Source organism: Scophthalmus maximus, chromosome 8, assembly GCF_022379125.1.
Source record: "Scophthalmus maximus strain ysfricsl-2021 chromosome 8, ASM2237912v1, whole genome shotgun sequence".
Classification (NCBI taxonomy): domain Eukaryota; kingdom Metazoa; phylum Chordata; class Actinopteri; order Pleuronectiformes; family Scophthalmidae; genus Scophthalmus; species Scophthalmus maximus.
This window is the reverse complement of record NC_061522.1, coordinates 8,584,716-8,611,683: the sequence shown is the minus strand read 5'-3', so window position 1 is coordinate 8,611,683 and position 26,968 is coordinate 8,584,716. Positions and strand designations below refer to the sequence as shown.

Here is a 26,968-nt window from a genome sequence, read left to right as displayed (position 1 = left end):
GCCTGCGGCACTCAACCCACAGAGAGCGGTGTGCCAGTGACAGCACGGCTCACTTGGTGGTCCCAGCACTCAGCCACTTACCCGTTTAATGAGACAGTCTTTAAGAGGACGGAGCCAAACATATGCATGGTGCTGGTGGAGATTTTTCCTTTTTTCCCCCCGACTTTTACAAGAGCCCTTTTTGTAGGAGGCCCAGGGGCTGGCATTCACCAAGGCTGCGTGTGTGTCTGTGTGTGTGTGTGTGTGTGTGTGTGTGTCTCTGTATCCATTTATTATCCATTTATTACTACTATTAGTCCCCTTTTTTCTCTCTCTCTCTCCCTCACTCTCCTTCACCTTAGTGAAATTCTAATAAACAATCAGGGTAGCACCATGCTGAGATGCCCTGTAATGGGCTCCTAATTAGCCACTCCAAACACCGAGAGCGGCTGCTTCACGCCTCGTTTTCTGCACTCATCTGCGCAAAACTGGATGAATTGATTCCATTTGCTCGCCACTTAATGCACTGATTGTTTATTGGCGTGGCTGCGAATAAAAACAAACAAACACACAAAAAATGTCTTTAAGCTCGCAACGCGGGCTCATACTAATCACCATTAAAAACAGCCTGACCTACAACGGAATTCAGCTGACTTTGAAGTTTCTCGGGCCCTTCTCGGCCAAGTGCGCGGCTTCACTTTCGCCCGGAGGCTTCACGCTGCCTCACCCCTCATCACCGCCTCCTCCTCCTCCTCTCCTCAAGCCCCCCCGTCCACCTCGCCTGCGTGAGGTGAAGCGAAGCTGGACCAATTGGTCGAGGAGAGGCAGTGTCTTCCTTGAGACCAGAGACGGACGAAGGGGGAGAGAGAGAAGGAGGATGGGTGGTGGATGAGGAGGGGGGTGGTAGTCATCACCTCCTCCTTTCACCTGCATGACAGGTCATCCTGCTTAATAAAAGCACTCGTGCACAACACATCAGAGAGAAAGAGAGAGAGAGAGAGGCAAGGGGGATGGCGCTTCACAATGAGGTCCTGACTTTGTGTAAAAATCCCCCCAAATCGCCTGTTTAAAATATAGATTCACTTAAGCCTAAGCTGAGAAACCAACATTATGTTTCAGCCAACGTCCCACACTATTTTATATTCTGGGGTGAACGCCGCAGGTGTCTCAGCCCTGGCCTCGGTTCACGATGGGGTCAGTGAACCTTTTAAACTCCCACCACCACCACACCAACGCCGCACCGCACGGAGGTACAGTGCAGACTGTGTCCTTCTGCCAGTGACACCGCGGCATCGCGTAGAAACACAGGAAGTCAAACACAGCTGGAGACACTGGTGAGAAACGAGACGGTGACATGACACGGTGCAACACACAGCCACAGCAGTCACCAGTATGTGGTTCGCCAGCGTGCGCGCGTGTGTGTGTGCGTGTGTTTGTGTTTGTGCGCGCGTGTGAGGTCCTTTCCGTGTGTGTCACGCTCCTCTCCCTCCACCAGTCTGCCGAGCTCATTTCCTCCACAGGCTGCCTCCCCGCTACTTTATGAGCGAGAGCTTCTACAGCTCTCACCTCAGGATACACTTCAGTGTCTAAATGTTTCCATTTGTGGGGGAAGTGACACACATTCACTCACACCGCAGGGCACCTACCCCATAACTAACCATCTTGCATACAAGCAGCAGTGAATCATGAAAGTGATTGGTTAAAAATCTCACTCTTGGTGTATGTGTATGGGTGGGTGTGTATTTTGAGCTTGTGCGGGGCTTTGGGCTTCCCAAGCTGTATTTAGAATGTATGTGTACTTTCAAAGGCTATATTAAGCTTCGGTCATGATCTGGGGGAGCAGTTCAGGAACGTTGATCTACTGTATCTACTATCTGCACTGGATTCCTGCTTGTTTTGGGAGAATTTTCTCTGCATTCTTTTTTTTGTTGTTGCTCAAAAGAGCTATTTATCTCGTCTGTCGAGTGCCCGCGGTCCCAAATTACCACTTATACTACACCAGTGATTTCCACCGCACTCCGAACAGTTCAGTGTGACAATCAATGCCGGGCTAGAATCTCTCGTGCGGATCGATGCAGTGGGATACTGCAAGACAAACCAGCACAACGGGAGATCAACACCTTCCCCCGCTGTCATTAGTGTCGCTGACCTTGAAGTAAAAGTCAATTTCCCTCTGCAACAACAAAACCCCCGTAGCCCCCCGAAAAGCCACTTCAGAATTCAGAGGCCATTTCCTCCTTCCAGCGCAGGCAAGACAGGTTATTATAACTTATGAAAAGGGTTATATGAAGCGAGGGATGCCGACAGATAGAGAGGGATTCTGTTTGAGGAGGTAATTATAACATGGTCCTCTGAAAAAGTAAAGAGGGCAGAGCCTGTAAATAAAAAATCCTGATAAGCAGGCTGACAGATTCTCTGTTTGAATTAGGGTGTGCAGTCGACTGTGAGAGCATCGCCAGCCGCACCAGGGAGGCGGCAAGGACCTGTTGAGGGAATCCTCGCAGGGCATGGACACTGGCTAAAAAGAGAAAGGCAAATGTGCAGTGAGAGAACCAGAGATCCCATTACACTGATCAGCATGGCGCATATCACATGGAGCGAGCGAGGAGACGGGAGGAACAGGGTGTTCAGAGGGGATGAGGAGAACGCGTGCGCCCCATTAATACGGGCGGAATATTCCTTTTTATTCTAATTAGGACATGCCAGTGGAACTCACGAGGCAGAGGAGAAGCACTGGTGGCCCCTTTCCTTCGCTTAGATTTGGAGACATCGTGAGGGGGACAGGGATAGCTGCTTTTCTCCGATATAAATTCAAACTCGAGAGAAAGGAGAGAGTGTGTGTGTGTGTGTGTTGGGGTGCGATGGGGGCCATGGGAAGAGATGCAGCCAGTGAATCAAACCAGCATCTCGGGCAAAGCTGCAGGATTGGCCACTAGGCTTTGAAGTCGGTCTTATAGAGGGAAATGGATAAGAAGGTGGCGCTCATACACTGTGCGTGCTGAGGGTGGTTTGATCAAACCCCTACTGTGGGATCCCACGGGAGTCCCAGGACCTGACCATGTATGTTAAACATCGTCCCATGTTTGCCCCTCGCACAGCATGTGAACTCCCCAATCATATTTTATGAGAGTACCCCTGCACATACCCACACACTTCTGACTCCCATATGTTTTGGCGTGGAATATTCGTGATCTTTCAATTCGACCATATACTAGGTTGCCCACCCCCAGTTAAAATAACTTTTTGAAATATACATGTGGCCACCAAGCATGAAATGGATGCACGAGAGGGATTTCCAAACGTGGTGTAATTACTTAAATGTCTCTTGAAAAGAAGTTGCAGTGTGTATTGGCTTATAAAAAAACAGATATATCACTTTGTGTGCATCAGTGATCCTAGGCCACAGTGAGCAAACTGCTACTGGCCCAGTCAGCAGGATGTACTATTCAAGATTACAGAGTTCATACTAGCAGGAAATTATTATTCCTTTGTACGTGCGTGTTAGTAAAAATACAGGTCATACCACAACAAGTGTGGGATTTTAGAATCAAGAGAGAGAAAGAGAGGCAGGAGAGCACATCGCATTGTTGACTGTTGTAGCCGTAGCTCCCTTTCAAGCCAAAATATGAAGATAAATAACACGACCTAGCACAGTACTGGGTACACACACTGAGAAAACATCCTTAAGAGGTGATGGAGAAGTGGAAGTATGAGAAAAAGACAACACATGGGCAGAATATTAAAAGAAATAAATATATTATGAAGGCGATTGGTGACATTAACAGCTAAGATTGTGTAAAACAATGACAAAGGACAGTGGGAGCAAAACACAAGGGTATGATTGTGCACTAGCAGGTACAGCACACCTTTTTGTCATTGCTGTAGTCCCGATATTACACTGTGGAAACTATTTGGCAAAAAGCATTCGAAACCTTAACTCAGCCAACCTTCACCTCCAGCCTCATGGAGCCAAGAAGCAAGAAAATGATTAACCCCCCCCCCCCCCCCCCCCCCAAAAAAAGAACAATTTCACCTTTTTTTACCGTCTCTGGAGCCTTTTTCTTCTAAACCTCCACTGGTTAACACATGCAGAGGTGTTACAAGTACGTAAAACCACACAGACGCACAGCTTTAATTGCAATATGTTTAAGCATTTATTTTTTTCCAATTCAATTCGTTTTTAAACTGGCAGCAGCTTGTGAGGCCTTGTTGAATATATGGCAAAATTCAGACTAGCATCCAAATCCAATATAAGGGGAATTATTTCACAAATTCCAGCATACAATGTAACCCGCTCGTAACCTTGCTTCCCCAGCTTGAATTCATTTGAGGCTCAGGGTTCAGGACTCGCAAGCGAGGGACGGAGGATTTGGCATGGGCAGAACTTGTGTAAGGAGCTGGCCGCGAGCTGTGCGCGCTGTGAGAAAAGTGACAGCGAATGGGTTTACACTTTCTGTCAAAAACTGTGATTTTGTGTGTGTGTGTGTGTGTTGATATAATGCATGGAGGATTCAATATTACTCCTCGATAAAGCCATGTTTTCTTTAATATAAAATGATGTTATCGAAAGTTAAGGTTTTAATGCCTCGCTGATAATGCTGTTCTACCTCTCTCTGACTGATCCTCTAATCTCAAATCACATCCTTTTATCTCCGGCTTACCTCGAAGTGAGCGATTGGGAATAAGAAGGGAGAAGACACCCTTAAGAGCACTGGGGAGGACAAGTGTGTGTATGTGTGTCCTGGGGTGGGAGGTGGGAGGGAGGGGGGGAAGGGGGGGTAAGAATCACCTTGATTCAGTACACCGGCCCTCTTTGAAGTGCTTGGAGCCCAGCACGGCCAGCGCAGAGCCAACCGTAAGCCTTCCAGCAAAAACCGAGCCTGACCTCCCCACCAAATCATAACCATATGAACGTAAGAATTTCCACCTTCGGAGAATGCTTTCTCCCCCGTCCATCTCCCAGGGTGAGACATTAAGCAGTGATAACAGAAAACAGGTTCTGAGAGGGGGGAGGCGCTGGGAGGTGATGGAGGGTGGAGAGGAGGACAGGAGGAAAATAGAGGTTACAAGTGTGCCGTATGGAGGAGATTGGAGAAGGGGATTGTGTCCAAAAAATGCAGTTGCGCCGAGCCCAACTACCTAAAATGGAAGTTTCTCAGGCGAGGATCAGGAGATACGGTGACCTTCACAGTTGACAGAGTGAGAGACAGAAAGCGGGAGAAGGGGAGTGCAGAGCGGGAGAGGAGCGGGGGGGGAAAAGACAGACATTTTGAAATGTGACTCTAACTCAATAAATACCATTGTAAACCACTATAGAGGAGCCAAGTGGTACCTTCACTAAGGCCTCAGGACCCACCTGCAACTGGAAATGGTTTCCTGTCTTACACAAACACTGTTGCACCCTAATCCATGTAATTACATCTCATATTCCACATGTGTACACATGTACAACATTACAGTCACAAGGTTGTTTTTTAAATTTAATAGGAGCACAGCCCCCCTGTGGCCCTTGAACACTCAGAAAACTACCTCCAGCATCAATGCTCATTAGAGAAACAACATACAACATTTACCAAATAACTAAAGAAATAGAATATTTTCCTCTCTCGCTAACTTAAAACATCCCCGTGCCCATGCATCTGCCACTGAAACAAAGCCCGTTGTCGGAGGGGCCGTTCGGGGGGAGACGAGTGTGATTTTTGTGGCTGTGTATGCGCCTGATAGTTTGAATAAGAATTCCTCCGAGTGTGTGAGCAATTAGGGTTAGGACTGTTTGTGTGTGTACAGTATGTGTGTGTGTGGTTGCGTGGCGGTGGTGGGGGTTGTTAGCGGTTCCATCTGGGTCTCCTGGAAGCCGTGTGGAGTCAGGAAAACCACATCTCATAAAAGCGGAGGCAGCCCAATGTTCTACAAGGACAGAACATTACTGAGAATGTCGCTCAGGAAAACCCTGGGCTTTGGCCCACATGTTGGCTGCAGCGGCTGTAGCCTATCGCTCTCTCTCGATCTCTTTCCACTCATTCTCTCTCTCTCTCTCTACTTATTTTTCACTTGGTAAGGGATAAGAAAGAGGAAGACAAAATAGACGGTGTGGAGTGTGGGAGACGGAGGCCCGAGACAGCCAGTACTGATAGCAATTCCATCTGTCGGTATCGAACAGAGGAGTGAGCAGTGACAGGCTGTGGGATGGGGTGGAGTCGGGGGGGCATCTGGTGCACATTGGCCGTGGGTCTGTCTGGAAACAACCATGGGAAGGAGAGGGGAGAGGGATGAGTAGAGGGAGGGTGAGGGGGCAGGCGGGGGGATGAAGGGCTGAGGAGTGGAGAAGGTAAAAGTCCTGCCAAAGTGAAGGGCAAAGAATCCTGGCAAGGAATAAGTGTGTCTGTGTTGTTCACATATTGCCTTGGATTGAAACTGAAGTCAGCGGGATGGGGGAGCAACAGAGAGATAGGAAGCGGCGTAAAAGGGCAAGAAAATATTACGCACTTAGACACACACATAACTTTCAGTTGTCACAATCGGATGGAAACCTCAAAGCTTTAATTTAGGTAATTTTGCTTTTGCTCTGCAAAAAAAAAGAGTAATTCTCTGAAGCGGACCTCTTTTTTAAAATGATAAGACAATGTTAAAATGAATTAGCAAGGCAGGTTTCTTTATTAATGAGGTTTAATTTAGATATTACTATCTGTCAATAGAAAAATGAAACTTCCTGCTACCTGGTATTTCTTGTTTTTAGTTTTATCTTCATCAAAAAATGCTGCATGCATTTTGCCAGCATCCTAGCAATTGCCACTTTTACAGTGAATTATTAACGATCATTTTACACATGTGATACGTGATAACTGGAGTCAAAGGAGCAGCAGATTTTACAGCACCAAAGGTGAGATTTCAGGAGAATCACCTTATGGAATATTTCACAGCACACACGCCAACTAGTGCCGAGGCACATTGCAACTCTTAATCTAAAACTCTTGTCCGTGTAGTACGAGGGACGCTTTGCGTTTTCGAATGGATGTGCGTTCTCGTGATTTGTATATGAATATGAATATTGTATAGTAACTGACTGTGTTTGTAAGTTGGTGCTATAAGAGAGCAGTATGTGAACTGAAGGTCGAGCTACAAACGGTTCATAGATAGATGAAACAAGAGGGAGAGAAAAGAGAATCGCCCGTTTTAATAGTTATGGTTGTCATTATTCCTCTCCTTTACAAATCAAAATTCCCAACCACACGATAAGCCGGTGAGTTTTTAATAACACTGATTAAATTTTCTTCGGGTTAGGAAGCCTGTTAAACAGGTAAGTTGCTGAGTGCGCGCATATTAAGATACACCTCTATGATGCATTTGCCTCTGTTATGCGCTGATTGGCAGAGAGGAAACAGGAGAGTAAAATTTATCTCCGGTGTTGACACACATTTATTGCATTCTAAATTTGTCCTGGCGGCGTCTTTGTGGTGTTACTTTACTGTAGAGAATATGTGGTCAGTCTGCAGCGTAATCTAAACCTTCATTACAGAGGTTATAGCAGTGATAGACGCCCTGCATGCAGTGATGCTGATGTGGTGAAGTCGTGAATGTGAGCAGGACGGCAACACTGACACCTCGGATATGAATGAAAGGCACACACGAGGGATTGTGAGCGGCTATTCTCGCACACCGACGTATACGTCAGGTGCAGCACGTAGGCGTTGGGCTCCCTTCTGCCGTGCGGTGCTGAGGGAGAGCAGGTGAGGTCTCTGAAACATCCTCACCGGCAGAGAAACCAGATGAGGCTTGGTGAAGCTCTTCTCCTGCACTGAGCTCGGCTTCATAGCAGGCGGAGGCAGCGCGTAACGTGGCACATGCACACACACACACACACACACACACACACACACACACACTTTACAGCTTCAAGATTACAGAGAGCGCAACACTGGGCACATGTGGTGTGTTTTCCCAGGTGCACACGGCTCTATGTGCGCAAGTGTGAGCTCCGTGAATGAGATCACAAGGACATGAGTGAGGGCGAGAAGCAGGCTGGGGAGAGATCGAGGGCGAACACTGCCCCAGCGGGAAGACGGGTCAGTGGGTGCAACACTGACGGTGCCTTCATTAGACAACAGCATGTATGAATAGAAAAGCGTCTTTTGGCAGGTATAATTAATTATGATTTTGACCACTGTTTTGTTACATAGAGAGGGAGAATGTGTTGGTCTGAGTCAAGATGGTTGTGCTTGGTCCAATATAAGTGTGTGTGTGTGTGTGTGTGTGCGTGTGTTTTCCTTCCTCCTGCATCGCCTAGATCCAGTGGTCAGGCATCAGAGGAGCTGCAGGTTTTTCTGTCAGCTCAGTGCCCTGAGCTCTCTGACGCATCACTGACACCCATACACACTGACACCCGTCACACACAATGCACCAAACGCACAGACGGATTTTTCTTTCAATCTCAAATATCGTTATCCATCGTCACATGCAGCCAGGGACCAGGGAAAAAGTGAGCCGAGTAAATAAGGAGAGAGAAAAACACAGAGCTATATTTGTTCAAGCGTCTGTCTCGCTGACCAAAAAGTGTCAAATTGTTGGTAAAGACGTGGCTTCATTAGGATATCATTTTAACAGTGGGTGTATTTGCTGGATAATTATGGCAATTTATCACATATCTCATTAATAATAGAAATTAACATGATTACTCCTGTGGCTTGAAAAACTTTGATTCAAATCCTGAATCAGTGGGAGCGGGTGTTTGAAAGCCTGTCTGCCAGGATTACGGTAAAGTGATTTATCATCAAACTACGTCCCCTGACGTCGGTATCAAAAAGACAACTTAATATCTATCATTTGCAATATACTGTTCTCTCTCATTTAGCGCAGGCGTTGGGGTGAGGAACACACCCCGACACAAAGCGTTGCCCGGAGGCTCGGCGAAGATGATTGAATTTCATAGTTACTTACAGGCTAATAGGGCCATACAATGACTACTTACTGTCCTTAAGTGATTGGCTGTTTCTCCGCGGCCGCAGCCCCTTTGAAGCCCTTCTGAGAAGATCTGGAGGATTTAGCCAGTAGCGTGACATGAGGCTGAGCGGTTGAGCAACGGTGTTCCCAACAGCTGACTATTAGAACCAGCTGATAAAAACACAGAGGCCACGACTATGGGAACCTCGGTGCTCCGATGGTTACTTAATACGAGGCTTTCTCACTCCGCAGATTTGGAGCCTTAAGTTGGTTCCTCTGGGAATATACTGAGATTAAATCATGAAAAGGTTTTATTCTTTTAAGGACGCATCAGATGGTCAAGGCATTAATCTGCAACAGTTTTGATAATTCATTAATGATTTCAGTTGTTGAATCGAGTAAAAAAATAAATTATAAATGATCGTTTCATTCAGCTTCTCAAATGTAAAGATTTGCTGCTTATCTGTGTATTTTGAAATAAATATCTTTTTTTTTAATTATCATTCTTGGTCAGACAAATCCAACACATTTGAAGATTTAACCCCAGGTCACCGAGATGTATGTTTTACACATCAATTGAAATTTGTTTTCACCCAGCGATTATTTGATTTTGTCGAAGCTACAATCAATTGATCGAATTGAATTAAGAAAAATTGTTTAATTATTCTTATTTTGTCTTAAAAGAAACAAAATATTTGAGAATATAAACCTTTACTTCATTACAAATATAGTCCCTGCCAGATAATTTTATTATGAGATTATTTTTTTCATTTCCTAGATTTGCCAATATATTCATATTTTCAAATATACTTTGCTCCCTGTTTTTACAGTACACACAAATTGTAATGCCAACAAACTTTTACCATATACCTGTAGAGCCATATAACTTTTGTTTGCGTGCGTGCGTGCGTGTTCGTGCGTGTGTGTTCGTGTTCGTTCTTCACCAGAGGGGGGGACTGGGTCTGTGAGCGCTTTACTCACAGAAGCTGTTTCCACATACAAACCACCCTCTCCTCACCATGATGTTCCACTTACACTCTTGGAACACCAAACCATATACGCATACAGATAAGCACATGTGCACACGCGCACACATACACACACTTATACACACACGCACGCACACAGTTAACCACATGCACATGTTCACCCGTGCTTAACTAATTCATTCAGGAACACTTTGGTTTGGGTTTCAACACCAAAACCTCCGTACCTTTGATTGAGAAATGTGTCTGACTGCAATTATATGGGAGGGAGGGATGGAGAGAGGAAACGCAATACAGTGGTTTTATAGTTTGCTGGCGTGACAATTTTCTCCACCCCCCCTTTAAAGAAAAAATGCTTTTCCTTTTTCCAGCAGAGGGGCATATAGTGTTGACAGGGCAGGAAAAGGGGGCAGACTGAAGTAGAAGTAACAGCAGGGAAAATGTGAGGGAAATGGATGGGCAATGGGACTGAAGTGGCCTAGATTTTCACTATCGTGGTTTTGATCAATACCTCTCAAAATAACTGCAGTGCCGGGGAAATTTGCAGAAACACTCGGCGAGAAAGTATGGTAGTGATCACCGGGGACAACGTCCCTGCTTCCAGAAATCACTGGAGATTGCAGGCAAATATCAAAGCATGTGCAGTGCTGCATTTGTGTGTAAGCAGGGTGGGGGTTCCGCTAATATCTGGTTTACACTAAACCCATATGATGCTTTACACGTGTTCGCAGTGTTAGAATGCGTGCCGGTCACTGACCTGCAGTATGTAGCCCCTGACGTAGTCTCGGAGGGTCCAGCCCAGGCCGTGCAGGATGTGCAGCACCTCTTCCTGCTTGAGCACGGAGAAGAGGCGGTCGAGGAGGATCTTGAGTCTGACGGGCACGGCCTGGGTGCCGTACAGCATCAGGCTGCTGATGTCGAACACCACGTTGGACTGGACGATCTCCACCTGGGTCGGGTGGTAGAGGTGCTGGGTGCTGAGCTTGTCCAGAGCTGCGGGTGACAGAGGGCGAAAGAAAGGAGAAAAGGTGCACACACAGGGGGAGAGGGGGAGAGAGAAAGGGAACGGTTAATGACTATCAAGTTTCTCTCCCTCTCATCTCAAATTTTCCTCAGGAGGCTCCTGCACGCTCAGCACTAGCTGATGGTAACACACTGTATCTATCCGATAAATGCAATGGCATTAATGTAATTATCTGCCATTCTTTCTGTTTAATCTAATCTCTCTCTCTCTTTCACAATAACGCCGCTCTTGCATCTCTGTTTTCATTCTCCCCCTCTGTCTCCGTCTCCACCTGACCTGCAGCCGACCTGCATTTCGCTCTTTTGTCTCGAAGCTGTCACCGGACCTGCATTCCTCACTGCATTTATTCACACCTTATTTATTTCTACCTTATCAGGTACAGTATGCGCTTAAATGTTTCATGCGCCAAGAAGGCAAGAGTGCAGGGTTCTGGTAGTCATGATATCCTGTGATGTCATCGTGTACACATGTCATTTGTTTTGCATGTTAAATTGGTTACCTCGCTTTTTGTAATAATGGAAGTCATGTCTAGCAAAATATAGCCGAGTAAACCAAAAAAATGTCCTTGACAGACACCTAATGTTCGCTCATGTGTTTTTAGAAGACAGTTAACTTTGATTAAATTTTGGTTTTTTTTTAAACCCAGCAAACATATAGAGAAGGTGTAAGTACTTTTTTTTCTCCTTGAGCAATGTCTACTGGTCTTTCTTTTAGGACCCACAACGAACTCAAGCGATACTATAAACTTGTGTGTCGCCTGGGGGATGAAACTCAGGGCACAAAAGACAAACACTCGCTGCTCATAAAACTTAATTATGAGCAAAAGATAGGGCCTGTTATTTCCCCCTTTAACGCAGCCCCAGTCACCTCGCTGGCTGTCTGGGCGACACCTGGTCAATTCTCTCTTTCCCCCCCTGTTTCAATCCCTCTCTCCTCCCTTACCCAATCTCCCCCCCCCCCCCCCCCCCCCCCCCCCCCCCCCGGCCTGTCTGGGTGACACCTGGTTGGGTCTCTCTCTGATGCCGGGACGGCTCTTTCCTGCTGACGAGGTCTTTGCCTGACAACACAGCGCAGCCAGACACGAACATAATAAAAAATGAAGAACTACTTGTCAGAGTCCCTGCCAATGCCGACATGAAATGAAAAGTGGGGGGGAGAAGAGATGGGCGCCTGACAGTTCAGAGGGAGAGATTAAAAAGTAGTCAATGGTGTCCTGTGCGATCCGCTGAAGGGCCCGTGGCCTCGACTCGAGCCAAACAGGTGTTTTCTTTTATCTTTTCCCCCCCTCCTCCTTCTCTTTGTACTTTCTGGCCTCCTCTCCATTTTTCTTATACCCGTGTGAAAAACCCATAAGGTGTGGTCTCTTGCTTCTCTATGAGTCTTGTGCTTGTGTTCTTTATTTTTGGATCTTAGGTGCAAAAACAAGACTTTGAAATCAGCAGAGAAAATAAAATGCAAAAGTTACTGCTTTGGATTTTCGTACAATCACAACCACGGCCAGAGAGAATCTGTATTCTGAATATATTCTAATTTACATATTGTTATTTTGAGATATGTGAACCTCTCGCCTCTCCGAGCATAAAGAAGACGCATATTTATAAGGGTCAGAAGCAAAGTTCAAAAGTATTCATACCATATTTGACTGAGCATCCTAACAGTGAAATGTTCTTACCGTGAGCTACCCAGCCATGTTTGCACTGGTCACATGTCCGTAAGTGAATCTTGCCCGGCTGGAAACACTCACATGTGCAGTTCACCAGTGTGCAGCGAATGGCCTGTGGAAACACAGAACAGAGAGGGAGAGAAATCCACGTCAATCAAAGTTCTGGTACGAGGGCGAGATGACGGGTAAAGAGAAACCGAGAGAGCAGTTGTATGATTAGGAGAAATACATCCAAGGAAGAAACAAATTGCTGTATTATATAGATTATTGCAGAACAGCAAAGCCCAAAAATCCACACTGAACTAACTAGTATTATGTCTGTACTGTTTCACAGAAATGTGACAATATTGTAATACAAAACATCCGCAGTTGCAGCCAGGGCCAGAAAGAATAACTCTCAGCCCTGCAAAATTTCCCACCAAACGATTTTGTTTCCATTGGTGAATCTGCTTCTCCGTACTGTAATTTTCCCAGAGTTCACGTGAACCGACAAAGGACTTCCCTTCCTGAAAACACCGAAATGTGACTTGTTTTGACTGAGGCTCCATTACTCAACACTGGAGCTGCACTTAGTCTGACCCCGGAAAGCTTTTAGTAGTGAGAGGTTAAGTGTCCAGACTTGACGGGGGCAACTCGGTACAGCACAATGCATCGGCGGCGGTGGGCTCACGCCTTCGTACGCGGGGCTGTCAAAAACTCTCCCAAAACTTCAGGAGCTTTTTTTTGATCGTTTGATCCTGTAAGATGCTTTTCACCATCGTCAAGCAACAAAGAGATTGTACAGCGACGGGGGAAAAAGGTTTAATATACACAGAAACCCACACAAATGAAAATCGCTCCATCAGCCGAATGAGTGCGGCAGCTGCAAGCTGTAAATTTCACACGGACGTGGAGAAACAAAGTCAGAGTGAAAAATTAGAAACATGAATCTTACTAAGCATTGGCATCCCCCCTGTTTATCGGACATTTTTCTACATTATTAAGATGAATTGATGAACGAAGATAGCAACACTTTTGCAACCGAAACTATAGCTGGAGGAGGGACTGGCGCGGCAGACTTTGCTCATGGAAAGAAAAATATTGGGAAACCTTTGACTCATAAAAAACACAGGCTCATCTGTGTTTTTCTAATCAAATATTGTATTTCCTCGACATTAACATGCAATCTAAGTGCGTCGGCTGCTCATGTTAGAATAGAAAAAAACTACGAGTTAATAACTTTGCATAATAATTTCCACACTACGAGGATAATGTGTTTAACATTTGGCACATTGGGTGTTGAGTCACTGCTGAGTGACTGAGGGTTTTCCCTAAGTGTTAATTTTTTAGGCTTCAAAGAAGAGAAGAAAAGAAAATCTGCAAATTACTTAAATTACAGAGCAAAACATTTCAGGAATGCGTGAGGGAGGAAATTAGTGTACTACAGTAGGTGACTGCTGTGAGTAGCTGCCACTTATTTCTTGATACAGTACAAAAATGAAGTCTGCTGTCTGCACAGATACATGTGCAGTATGTGTTGGAAGGAATGAAGCAACTGCCTGTTGTACCTCACAGCAAAAAGACCTAGTTATCATGGCCGGAAACTTTATGTATTTACAATCTGCACTAAATATGCTATCTCTTACTGTCTCACTGTAGTTCTTACAGGGCGACAGTGTGACAGTAGTGTGACACAGACATGGACACAAAGGGTCGTAGGTTGGAGTCCATGTCTGCGCCAATATCCTATATTTCACAATGTGGGGAACTGTCAGTCAGCACTTCAAGATGGAAACGGATCAGCAGCACACATCGGCCTTCATGTCACACAGCTGAGGTCGATGTCTGATCATATAATATGTCCATTTGGGGAAAAAATCTGCTCATTTCTTATGCGCACACACCAAACCCACCACTTTACACATGCGCTGTATCTATCAGAAGGAAGCAACATTACCTAAACTGCGGATGAAACCAATATCCTGTAATTCAGTTTCTAAAAGTCAGCTCACTCATGATCTACTAAGAGACCGTAAAATCTATCAGGAATCCCCCCCCCCCCCCTCGCCCTTAGGTGTTATAAAACAGATTAGTAACTGGAGGTGTCAAAGTGAACATGGGCTAATCCAAGATTAAACACACGAAATTCCACCACTTCTAACCGTGTCACCTCACCGTTTGACACCGAACAAGACAGGAGACAGCGATTATTTGACTCGACACCCTTTTTAAGCTCTCCAGGTACGGGCTCGGCAATCCCCCTCGCACTGCGTGAGGATTATACGCCACGTGTCAGCTGGAGTGGGCGCACCTTATGCACTGAGCTGATTTTAAGTGAGTTCAGTGTTTCCTCCCCCAAGGACAGTTATGCGGCAGACGTGCGTCTTTACGAACACCCATAAGCCATGACTGGGGTCGAACCTGTGACCTTTCAGATGAAGGTCAAACTGAGAAGACATTTAGAAATATCTTCTTTGTGTGAAATCATTTCCTTCACTGTGGGGACAGGGTTGCCTTGACTTAACAGGAATGCCATTGAAGCAATGTCGCTGTACATGAAATCATTTCTATAAGGCTTTTCTTCGCTTCATGCAGTTTCCTATGTCGTCACAACTTTGCCTAAAAATTACAAGGCAGACATAAATGTATGTTTAAGGAAACGTGGACAATATATATCGCCTCCCGTTTAATATGTTGTTAAACAATCATTAGCTGCTTCACTTATCGTGTTGCACATTTTTGTCCTTTTCTTTGTCCCTTTTTTAAAAACTCACATATATCTTTTTCTTTTAGGGTTTTCCTTTTTTATGTAACCTCCTTTTGCATTACGTTTCTTCCAAACGCTAATTGAGAGGATCCAGATTTAGCACAGTCATGTCACAGAACACAACCCTCTTCTAATTACCTCCGCGCGGCAGCGCTACGAGCGGCAGGCGGAAATAAACAAATGGAAATATCAAATGCACCTCTGCTGTTTACGAGCCGGGGTCTGACAGCTGACAAGATAGTTAAGGGGCGTCTAATACGGCAATTAAAGTGTGCCACTGTCTGCGGGGCTGCCGCTGTGACAAGGCGCCCTCTAATCACTGACTTATTACGCTGCCTAGAAGCACCTCTCATATCTGGCCCATTAAGCAGACAGCAGCATTAAGAAGCATTAAAGCAGCAAGCCCCTTCAACTGAGGAGGCGCTGACGGGAGAGAAAAGGGGAAGGGAGGGGATGGACTGCGCCTGTTATTTTCTTGGGAGTCATTTGTGCATTGTTCAACATTCAGTCAGGAGCATGTAACAGAAGGGTAACAGAGGAGATGTTTGAGATATGACAGCATCACAAGGGATCATCACGCAATAAGATGAAAGAGCACGGACTGATTCCGCAAGTCTTTTAAGAGAGGGAGCAGATGTCAAAAAGGGGCCATCACGAACAAGATCACCAAGGCTGTGAGTTCATCTCGGCGGAGGAAGCGGGACGGACGAAATTGCCAAGACTTGTACTCATGATTCCCACACAGTCAGAGCTCTGCGTGGATCTGGGTTGCATTTGGCCGTGGTTTAACCTGCGTCTGGGCCGGGCTGGGTCAGGGACAAGCTTGGGCCTGGATTCACACACATTTGTCACAGCAGGCCGGGGGAGGAGGCTGCGCTATCTGTGCCCCGGCCAGATACACGCGCATTAGTCACTGTGCTAGCGTCTCGCCAGGGTTTCCTCTTTGGCTCGCAACTAAAGAGGACGACGGTGAGGAAAAGGACAGAGGGGCAGTGCGTGAGCGAGTGTGCGAGAGTGTAAATCACGAGAAAAAATGAGCTGCGAGGAAGTGGAGAATGACCCCACAATGCTGGAGCAATTAGAACCCCGACAACAGCCGACACTCTTTTGCAAATGCTCTGATCCCTCTACGGCCAGCGACTTCATCTAGCTGCGTTCAGAAAGCATCATTTTCATCCCTTATCTGGCTCAAGTGTGCGTGTGTGTCTCAGCGCTGGGTTTTGTTTAGCTCGAGGCTTGATGTTTCGTAGATGTTTTGCTTGGCTCTGGGTCCCTGTCCCAGCCCAATTGTATAAACACTGACAGTCAGCAATGGCCAGCGTCAGACTGGGGAGGATTCTCAATTAAAAGGCCGTTAGTGGGACAGATGGACTGAAGAACTGCGGGAAAGGAAAAGCCGCAGAACAAGATGGCTTCAGTCTGAACTCTTGTAGTCAGTTCCGAGAGGATTTCAGAACAGATTGACTGGGAACGACGGGCCACACGGCCCCGGGATCAGTCCATCCCTAAAGCAAGAGGAATATAGAGAGGTCAAGAAAGACAATGAATTGGCCTTTATATGTCCCATGAAACCGTAGAACTCATAGTGATCCTAAACTAATATCCTGTACAACTGTATTGCTACCCGCTCTTATTTTTTTTACTAGCTGACGTTGTAACTATATGCCACAGAAAACACCACTAAACCATCAGTTGCCTTGTCCCGTTCAGCCCCTCTGGATCCTCTCGAGACGCCGCACAATGGAAAGCCAGCCCAGACAGCTGCTGGATGCAGGGAGAGTATTGTTCCTCCGACTTTAATTGAAACCTTTACCATGTTCAACACACGGCCACAGACCACATTTCTTGTTTGGTGAGTTAAGCAAAGCCGAGGGTTTAAATGAAAACCCCGTGTGTCCGTGCGCGCGTCCGTGCGCCTCGCCTTCGCAGGCTGCAGCAGCAGCAGCGGCGGCTTCACATTTGAATTTGTCTCTGCCTTGGGTCACTGTAAAACACTGGGAGCATCTTGTCCTCTCTTCCACCCACAAGATATTATCTCATCCATGAGTTAGCTGCTGAAATGCTGTCAATTTCCTGCCAGAAATGTGCGGCCAACGTGTGTAGGAGAAGAGGCACGGCAGCCTCGCGTGTCATAAAGCAGGCCCCGGCTCTGTCTGATAGATCAGGACTTCACAATGTCCATATTGGAAACAGGTGACAAATAAAACACGGCGAAATGAAGAGAGTCTTTGTAGTCAGACACAGCACGCCACGGAATACAGGGGAGCGAGTGCCTCGCGCCAGGGCTAATTTCTCCTCGTTTGATTTCATACATTATATATTCGACTTGAAGCAGAGCCTTCCTGCCTCACAAAGTGGTACAGAATAAACAATGATTAATCACTTGTGTGCTGACTTGAGCAAAAAAAACTAAAAAACACTGAACGGGGGGGGGGGGGGGGGGGGGGGGGGGGGGGGGGGGGGGGGGGGGGGGGGGGGGGGGGGGGGGGGGGGGGGGGGGGGGGGGGGGGGGGGGGGGGGGGGGGGGGGGGGGGGGGGGGGGGGGGGGGGGGGGGGGGGGGGGGGGGGGGGGGGGGGGGGGGGGGGGGGGGAGTTGGAGTCGACTCCCGGCGGAGTCCCCGCGGTGCCGAGCCCGTTCCTGCGTGTCGGCCGTGGCTTGGAGCCCAGCGGCTGGCAGTCGCAGAGCCAGAGGTCCCTGTCCTCTGTGCAGCTGCGCGTCTGGGCTCTGACACGGGGCAGAGCGACCAGAGCTATGCTAATGGGAACCAAATGGGGCGTGAGTCCCTGGTGGATTACAGAAGGAGAAGAGAAGCATGTGTTTTCGTGTATTCATGCGGAGACCTGGGACCCCCTCTCTTTTCTTCCTCTCCTTTTTTTTTTTCTTCCGCCCTTTCTTCAAGTCAAACAAATGGAAGCAGCCATCGCTGTTGTTTGCACGCACTCTCAATTAAGGCTCCTCTGCGACGTGACAGATTTTGAGAGTTATTGTCAATCAGTAGATGTATTTATAATTTGATGAAATGTATACAAAGAGGCTATTACAGTGTTTGGATTTAGCCCCTTTTTAAAGGTGTGTTAGTAACACAACGTAAACTACTTAGTTTGAATTTGAAGAGGGCCAGATCTGAAAATGGGCTTTTGGAATTGAATTCAGCACGGTAAATAAACAATTAACAAAGACTAGTGAACAGTTGGATTGAGCTGAGCGCCGGTTTTCGTCGGCGAGCATGTTGTGTCTGTGAGCGTCCGTTTCAGCTGTTTGGCGGTGGCTCTCGGTCTTGTTCCACTTTGCGTTCACCTGCTTTGATGTAGCAGCGTTAGGGTTTCGCCGACCCAAAGACAGAGGAGGGTCACAATTTGGTCAAGCCTGAAAATGTGTCAGATGTAGTGGAGAAAAATACCAAGCCTGGTTTGAATTTAATCAGATTACCGTTGAGAGACACCGGTCCCAGCCCCCCCCCCCCCCCCCCCCCCCCCCCCCCCCTTTTTTGATGCCATCTGTCATATCAAATCCTTTCTTCAACCTTTTTTCTGAATACTTTTGCAAAATGCGGTCCTGCTGCACGCTCGAGGTGAAATTACAATTCAGTCATCATCGATGAGAATCAGGAGCATAAATCTGAAATTCATAGTTGTGAGTGGTGAGATCTCTCATTCCCCATGACGTCAAGTTTCAGCTTCGACAAGAGGTCCAGTCCCGTCTTTTTTGTGTCTCACGCTCTGCACTACTTCGCGCACACACACACACACACACGCACACACACACACACACACACACACACACACACACACACACACACACACACACACACACCCATGTGATTAGTCCAAAATCGAACACGCACACAACCAAGTAGAACTTCTGCGTCCAACATTCCTCCTGTTTGGTTTGACACAGTCATGGAGAGTAAATCTCCCCATCATGAACACCACCCAAAAAGAAATTCTAATCAGATCGATGATGAAACCTCTCGGTCTGACTCACTCGCGTGATAAATGGCTGTGCGTGTACTTCAGGACAGTCGTGCTTGTTTATGAAGTGGTCAGATAAAGGACCCAGCTGGCTTTGATATTGTGAAACAACGGAGAGGGAGAAGGAGCCTAATATCACAATACTGGACCAGAAACACAACCCTGTGATCTCGCTTCCATATGCCATGCTCTCAGTCAGTGCAGCCGATACGGAGGGAGAGCTGTACCACACCGTCAACACCGGACTGCACTGTCAGTTCAAATACCGAGGCATCAAGGGAGCGGCAGTTTCTCCCAACTTTTTGTGTAGACAGGAGGTCCACGCAGAGGCCCTCGGTCCAGGCCCCTGGCCACTCTCAGTTCTCCTCAAAGCGTTTCCCCAGCCAGAGATCAAACCGTCTGCCCAGCAACAGACCCCAGGGGTCCATAGACACAAGGCCAGGTTCAAAGGAGGGCGCCGGGGGAGGCAGGGCAGGCATGGAGAGGGAGAGTGGAGGGAAAGTTGGCGGAAAAGGTAGAGAAGCGGGATGGCAAGGGAGCGGAGTCGGGCAAGCTGGTGCATCAGAAAGGTGGGGAAGGGATGTTGCAGCAAAGGTGGAGGAGGCAAAGAGAAGTTGATGAGGGGGAGGTAGGAAGGGTGAGCAGAAAATGCTGTGCAATAGGTGTCAGGTTAGATCTCCAAATTTTGTCCTGTATGACGCAACTTTTGGAACAAGTTGAATTGCATCTGATAAACTGAAATACTGTGTTGGTGTTACATTATCAGTCAAACTGATATATACAATACTGTGCTATGAAAATCATCACCCCTAAAAAAGTTATTCCTATCAATCAGTCTTGAATTTTTACGGTTGCTTCATGAGTTCATCTACAGATTGTCAACAATTGGCAGCACGATGTGACAAATTCAATTTACTTCTTTGTCCCGTCAAACCCCACAAACCAATCCTGATAAATCTGCGTATATGAGGCATGTATTTGAAATAAAATAAAAAGCCAGAATTCACTCCACAAGTTTCTGTGGTTGAGAGACACCCTTCCTTATGTCTGGCCAAGACATAAAAGAGGCCATTGTCGTCGACATATATACACTAGCTGTGCTCCTGACCTTCAGCCTATCAGAGGGAGCGACCCACGGCAGATAGGGACAACTCCCTGTCAGATTTGGCACCTGCACTCGCTGGCCCACGGATCTTCCCGGCCAATGCAAACATCGCAGTGACGGCCTCGCGCTGCAACAACACACTGGGCTTTTTGTCTGGAGACTTAAAGGGAGTGACATGACCACACAGTGCGACCAGACATATGTTAAGGTGAGAGAGCGGGAAGGAGAGAAAACAGACAACGTGAGAGGGGACGGAAGAGAAGAAAAAAAAAAAGGAGAGGAGTGGTGCATGAGGGTTGAGTCAGTTGGAGACAGGGAGACAAGATGACCAACATTGTCATGCTCTTTTATTCCCTCCCCATCTGCACACTAACACAAACAGAAAGTATTAGTCAGAGCCCAGACATTTTACCAACCCCACTCAGCGAGGGGACATCTCCATGGCGATCACTGGTTGGCGTTGGCGACGGGACACACACACACACACACTCTGTGCAGGCTTGACAGCAACTTGATGACAGGAGGTCAACCCTGCTGAGACGACCCAAAATTGACATTTAGTCATCACACTAGTCTACAGGGTGGGACTACTACACACATTCAAGCACCCACACACTCTCCCACATTCCCTGTCATGCAAACATGTGCGCAGACACACACACACACACACACACACACACAGTGAATTCCCCTACTTAAACTAACTCCCAGCCAGAGAAATCCTGGAAGAGCTCCTAGATTTAATCTTGCCAATAGCTCTTTCTTTTCTTTGACCATTCTTTAATGTAAAAAAAAAAAAAAAAGAGCCTGCACTAATTGTGCGTAAGCAATCTTCAAATCATCTATATGCGAATTTTCAACTTTAAAAAATGAACACTACTGTAGACGGATTGGCTGGTTTTCAAGACACACGTCCGGGCAATAATATTTGTTTCTTTCCTCGGAGTTTCGTTCAAACAGTGTGTCAGCATGGCGGTTTACTCGTAAACACCTGGGCCTGCACACCCAACAGCTGTGGAAATACAAAACTGTGTGTAAGCTGTGCTGGACCAGGAGTAACTGCTGCCCTGTTCAGATCATTTGCGACCAACCACTTGCATTTTACTTAATTCCTGCCACTACATGCAACAAGAGGAAAGAAAAAAAAAATCAATGCACAGATTGTTGTCGTTTACAGGTTTGTGCATTCGTTTACCTCAGCCAGCATAGTTTGACGACTGCTCCGGAGTCAGTTTCGTAGTTTCCACTTTTGATAAAACGCCGAGAGAAAAAGCTGCATCCTCCATCAGTGTTTACAGTCTCAGTCAGCAAATGACACCGGGGAACAGGACACAAGACAAGAGACTCAGATAGAGAGGGGAGGGAGAGACGGGGAGTATTTAACCAATGGCTACATTACTGCAGTGACAAGCGTGTCACTCCCAAAGCCACGCAATGAGCCACACTACTATGTGTGTGAGTGTGTGCGTGTGTGTGTATGTGTGTGTGTGTGTGTGTGTGTGTGCGTGTGCGTGCATGACTGGTGGGACAGCGAGAGAGGGAGGACGCCGGCAGACCAAAGGAAAGTCCATCTGGGTGTTTTAGTCTTTATCAGTCTTACAAAGTTCACAGATAGAGGGGCTGAAGTGGAGGCTAGACGCTGATCCCAAGTCACAGGTTACAAAGAAGGCACAGACACGGCTCATATGGTTGGTCGGGAGGGAGGGTGGGAGGAAAGAAAGAAAGCAAAAGAAAAGAGTCTCACAATTGCACGTGGAAAGCAAAGGCCGGCCCTGGTGATTGCCATTCTGCAATCGACCTGACCAAATTGCGAATTCCCTCTCAGGAGCCCCTAAGTCCGCTTCGTTTGGCTAAAGCCGGAATCCTTATTTCTGCAATTATAAAGCTATTGACTGATTCGACATATGTTAGCGTGTCTTCCAGCCCTTGAGTGCTGGTGTGCCATTGAGTCATTAACTTTGACAAATTGTGACAGACTTTTTTTTTGTTGCCACCCAATCATGAGAAACAAGACTGTGGCAGGGGAGTTAATGAGTGGCAGGTTTCTCCTCCTCCTCCTCCTCCTCCTCCCCCACCACCTCACACTCTCTCCTCTCCATCCCTTCCACTTAGATTCCTACACCCCCAAATCCCCCTCGCCCCTCCATATTTATAATTTTACCACATCCTAACAATAACACGGCCGGTACTCAGCACAAAACACGCGGGCCCTGGGCTAATGAATCTCATGCCTTTACCACGGTAAAATGGCCAGTAAGTATTACCAGCTGCAACACTCTCTCTCTCTCTCACTCTCCCTCCTTTTCTCTCTCTCTCCTTGGCAGTGGCATTGAGCAGGGGTGAGGAGGGGGGGTGGAGGGGGGCAGGCAGACACATCTGAGTGCAGCTGGACCACGGAGAGAGAGAGGTGGGGGGTGATGGGCTGAGAGACCGCAAGTCTCCGTGTTTCCAGCTGCCTTTCTCAGGGGCTCGGTTTTCTCTCCCTCCTCTTGGTTTTTTCGCAAGGCCCTTCTGGTCCCAGCTTACTTGAAAAATCACAAACACACACACACACAGACACACACACACACACGCACGCACGCCCTGATCCACCTCCCCTCCATCCCTCACATTCGGCCATCTTTGTTTGGACAGGGCTCAGGAGTTCCAGAAAAGCTCTCTCAGATGTGCTGAAGTAAGGGAAAAACAAAACAAACTGGCCCTTACACACACACACACACACACACACACACACTCACACACTTACACACACACACACTCACACACACACACACACACACACGTGTGTCCTCAAAACTTACGTGAACGCACAGACACCAACAAGTACCTTGTGTGTCGCAAGAGAAACTCGCACAGACACACGAACAATTTCACATTTGTGAAAAGCCAGAATAGCAGCTTAAACCAGAGAACAAATTTGCAAAGAGATGAAAAGAAGTGTGATCCGTTTTCCTTCATGGAGGTAGGCAGGCCCCACATTGAAGGCATGCATTCTTTTACATAGTGTGCGTGTGTGCGTGTGTGTGTGTGTGTGTGTGCGTGTGCGCGTGTGTGTGTGTGTGTGTGTGTGTGTGTGTGTGTGTGTGTGTGTGTGTGTGTGTGTGTGTGTGTGTGTGTGTGTGTGTGTGTGTGTGTGTGTGTGTGTGTGTGTGTGTGTGTGTGTGTGTGTGTGTGTGTGTGTGTGTGTGTGTGTGTGTGTGTGTGCGCGCGCGTGCGCGTGTGTCCCGTTCCAGGATCACAGCACCGGGGCAGGCCTGAAGCATACCTCGACATGTGTTACCTCTTTGTAATATTGACTTTGTTATAGCTATACGAGTGGGAGAGTGGAGCCAAGAGCCCGGGCCTTGCAGTAGTGGGGCCCTCCGAGTTCACTAGAAAACAAATACCCGAACGAGCCGTGAAAATAGAAAACACAGAGCCACAATTGCAATCTATAAAAACAGATTCAAATAAACTGTAAAGCGTCCCTGGCTCCTGCCTCTGACCTTTACATTTTCACTCTCTAAATTAAGACTATTATTTGTCTGATTTCATTGCTGCAGCGTGTTGCTTACAAAGCTGTGGGATTTGGCAACTGAGCGTTCTTCTTGGCCTGGCCTCCTGTCTGAGCATGTGCACGGAACCGACTGTAAAAGTCCAAAATTCTCTTTCTCTGAGGCCTTGACTTACGCTGTAATTTCAATCAAACACCAGACCGCTTTTATGCTTGTGAGAAAAAAAATGACCGGAATATCCAAATATTCAATTTTCTTTGTTGGTAAATAATTAACAATTATCAGTGCAGCATGGATGTTAGTCAATACATTATCTATTTAAAAAAAAGCCTTTAAAATTTCTTGTTTAAATTAATGAGTACAAGTATCCGAAACATAAAAATTTCAGATGACACGATTAAGAAAAAACCAAGATAAAAGAAAAGCTTGTTTGATTGCTTTGCAGAAATAAAAGATTGATTATCATTCTCCTGTTCCTGTGAGTGTGAATCCCGTCTTGTCTCTATCCCCAGTGATGACTTTGCTTATGCATTTGAATAATGAAGTCAAGTCATTTGAATATTCCCTCTGTATTAAAAAATTATGTTTTTACACGATGCAGCAATATTAGCCATGTTAATTGGGCTCTTTGGACTTTCCCAATAGAAGGGCTTAAATTAATTACTTATGTCGACAAAATGTCAGACACGCCGATCTAATAGCTACAACTGTTTCCACCAGTGTTGTTTTCAGTGTGTACCTTTTTTGTCTTTGTGTTTGTGTGTGTGCGTGCGTGCGTGCGTGCGTGCGTGCGTGTGTGCGTGCGTGCACTTAAAAACACTCCACTAGCCTTAGTTAAATCTAATGAACGACATGGGACCGAAATGCTTTGACATCCTCTCCATGTTTCATGGATGGATCTTGAGAGTCCCTCTCCAATCTCTTCTCATAATAATCAACCACTATGGTATTGACTGTTTGTGCTCACACAGTGACTCCTGTTCTTGTGTATTTGCTAACACACACACACACACACACACACACACACACACATACATTTTTATGCCCAAACGTGCCAATCCAAAGTCCACTTCATAACCAAGCTTGTAAGAGAAATTATTCGCAGGACGTTACGTGTGTGTGTGTGTGATGTGTTCATTAATGTGTGCCCACCGCCATAGGGGGCTTTGAAGTTCCACATTTTTTTTCTTTTTTTTTTTAGCTTTTGGCTGTTTTTCAGTCTCGAATAAAAACTGTATCAGCGCATTTTCCTCAAGTACGAATAAACATTAGACCGTGGAAGAGGAGGCGATGGGGAGAGATTAAGGGTATGTGAGATGATCAGATGGTGTGTGCGCATGTGCGCATGTGTGTGTGTGTGCATGCACTTGGAGCGCGCGCACACATGCACGCTAGTGTACAGCGAGCGGGTGCAAGAGCGAGAGGCCTGCTGATGCCATGTTTCAGACGACCCCTTGAAGTGGAAATGAGCTTCCTCTGTCTTATAACTAGTCCGTTCTCACAGAGTCAGCAAACTCGGCCACCCCTCCGAAGAAATGCAGACACCTCCCCAACACCCCCCCACCCCGGCCCTATGGTCAGCATGCAGGATGAATTCCCCCTCCAGACCCAAGAACAGGTCCATCTCATTTCAGCTGCTTTTGTTGCAGCAGCTTCTTCAGGTGGCAGGACTCTATGTTAGGAAAGGACAAGCAAATGAATCATATTATTGATCAGAAGCACCTAAGCTATTTGTCTTACTTTATCTTTTTTTCCTTTACCGCATGTATTCATATTTTCCTGACGCATTACCTTACAGTATCTTAGAGAGGATGTGTCATTTTAATTCGACCAGGAGTAAAAACACACAAAAAGATTCAGTATATTTAAAGGGGAGGAAGCAGAAAAAAATATTTGGTAATTTTATTTGATGAATTAACAAAAGAAAAATATTGAAATGATGAATTAATCTCGTTTAGCTGATCGATTGATGAATTGTTCAATGTCTCCGTACAGTTTTGCTCCTCTGACAGTTTGCTCTAGACACTGCACGTCAGCACAGCGGCTGTTTCTATTTAATCCAGATTTGAAACATCTATTTCGCATAGCTTCAAAGTCACGTTATTGTTTATGATCACTTTTATTTGATGGGAGATGAGGTCAGTCTAGGAAATATTTTTATGATGCCGTGTTAAGTGTGGCGCTGCAATGCACATTTTGCGTGTCTTTTCTTCTGTTTCTGCCATCATCGCTGTTATTACCACGCTGTGTGTACGCACACGTTGCTGTTTGAACCTGTGTGAGCACCTGAGGGTCCATCCCCAGCCGTCCTCGGAGCGGGGAGTGACAGCTGTACTGTGATGCCGTGGCGATAGGCATCATCGGCTTGCTAGAGACTAATTGGTCCACGGCGCTCCTCTGAGTGGCCTCGCTAATTAATTAGAAAGTCAGTGGAGCTGAAATTTTTAATCAGGACACCAGGCTCTCCAGCAAGCGGGATAAAAAAAAAAAAGACACATCGCCCCATCATTCCTTGTAATCCACCTGACACCGATCTCCCATGTTGTCATATAGAGTGTGTTGTGTGTTTAGCTATTCATATGATCTGACCAGGGAATAAGAAATGGATTCATGACGGAGCTTCTTTAATCATTTTAATTCGGAGAATTTCAGAAATTCTGCGTGTCCTGATATAGTATGCATGGCGTGCGTTTGGTCCGGGCCCTGGAGAACGGTGTGTGAAGGTGGTCTCTTCTTCTTCTGTGTGTGTTTGTGTAACACGTGTGCTTTTCGTGATTTCCACAGTTGCAAATTGTTTTATTTGCATCAGTGGAAATATGCAGATAATTTACTGTAGTTTGTGTTGAGAACAACTGCTGATCGTGTGTGTGTGTGTGTGTGTGTGTGTGTGTGTGCGTGTGTGTGTGTGTGTGTGTGTGTGTGTACGTGCCCTCACAACTGACACGTGAGAATCTGTTTTCTTTACTCCTTTTTTGTTTTTATTTTGAGCTCTCTCCGCTTTCTTCACTTCACTAATTAAAGGCGTCACCATGGCGTTCCATTATATTGTACAATAATCAGTA

The 26,968-nt window shown here is 46.5% G+C and overlaps 1 protein-coding gene and 1 long non-coding RNA gene across 5 annotated transcripts in view; one reads left to right on the top strand and one right to left on the bottom strand.

The window, feature by feature from the left end:
• The window catches only part of bnc2 (basonuclin 2), a 156,321-nt gene that overhangs the window by 32,635 nt on the left and 96,718 nt on the right, over positions 1-26,968 (bottom strand). For 3 of the 4 annotated variants that reach the window (XM_035637451.2, XM_035637454.2, XM_035637449.2), the window contains exons 3-4: positions 12,599-12,701; positions 10,660-10,895 (exon numbers count right to left, since the gene is read on the bottom strand). In XM_035637451.2, coding sequence (XP_035493344.2) covers positions 10,660-10,895; positions 12,599-12,701 — 339 coding nt within the window. Of the gene's footprint in view, positions 1-10,659; positions 10,896-12,598; positions 12,702-21,607; positions 21,822-26,968 lie in introns of those variants that run through there. The other variant, XM_035637452.2, reaches the window with a different exon arrangement.
• The window catches only part of LOC124850483, a 151,552-nt gene that overhangs the window by 104,008 nt on the left and 20,576 nt on the right, over positions 1-26,968 (top strand). The window lies entirely within an intron of this gene.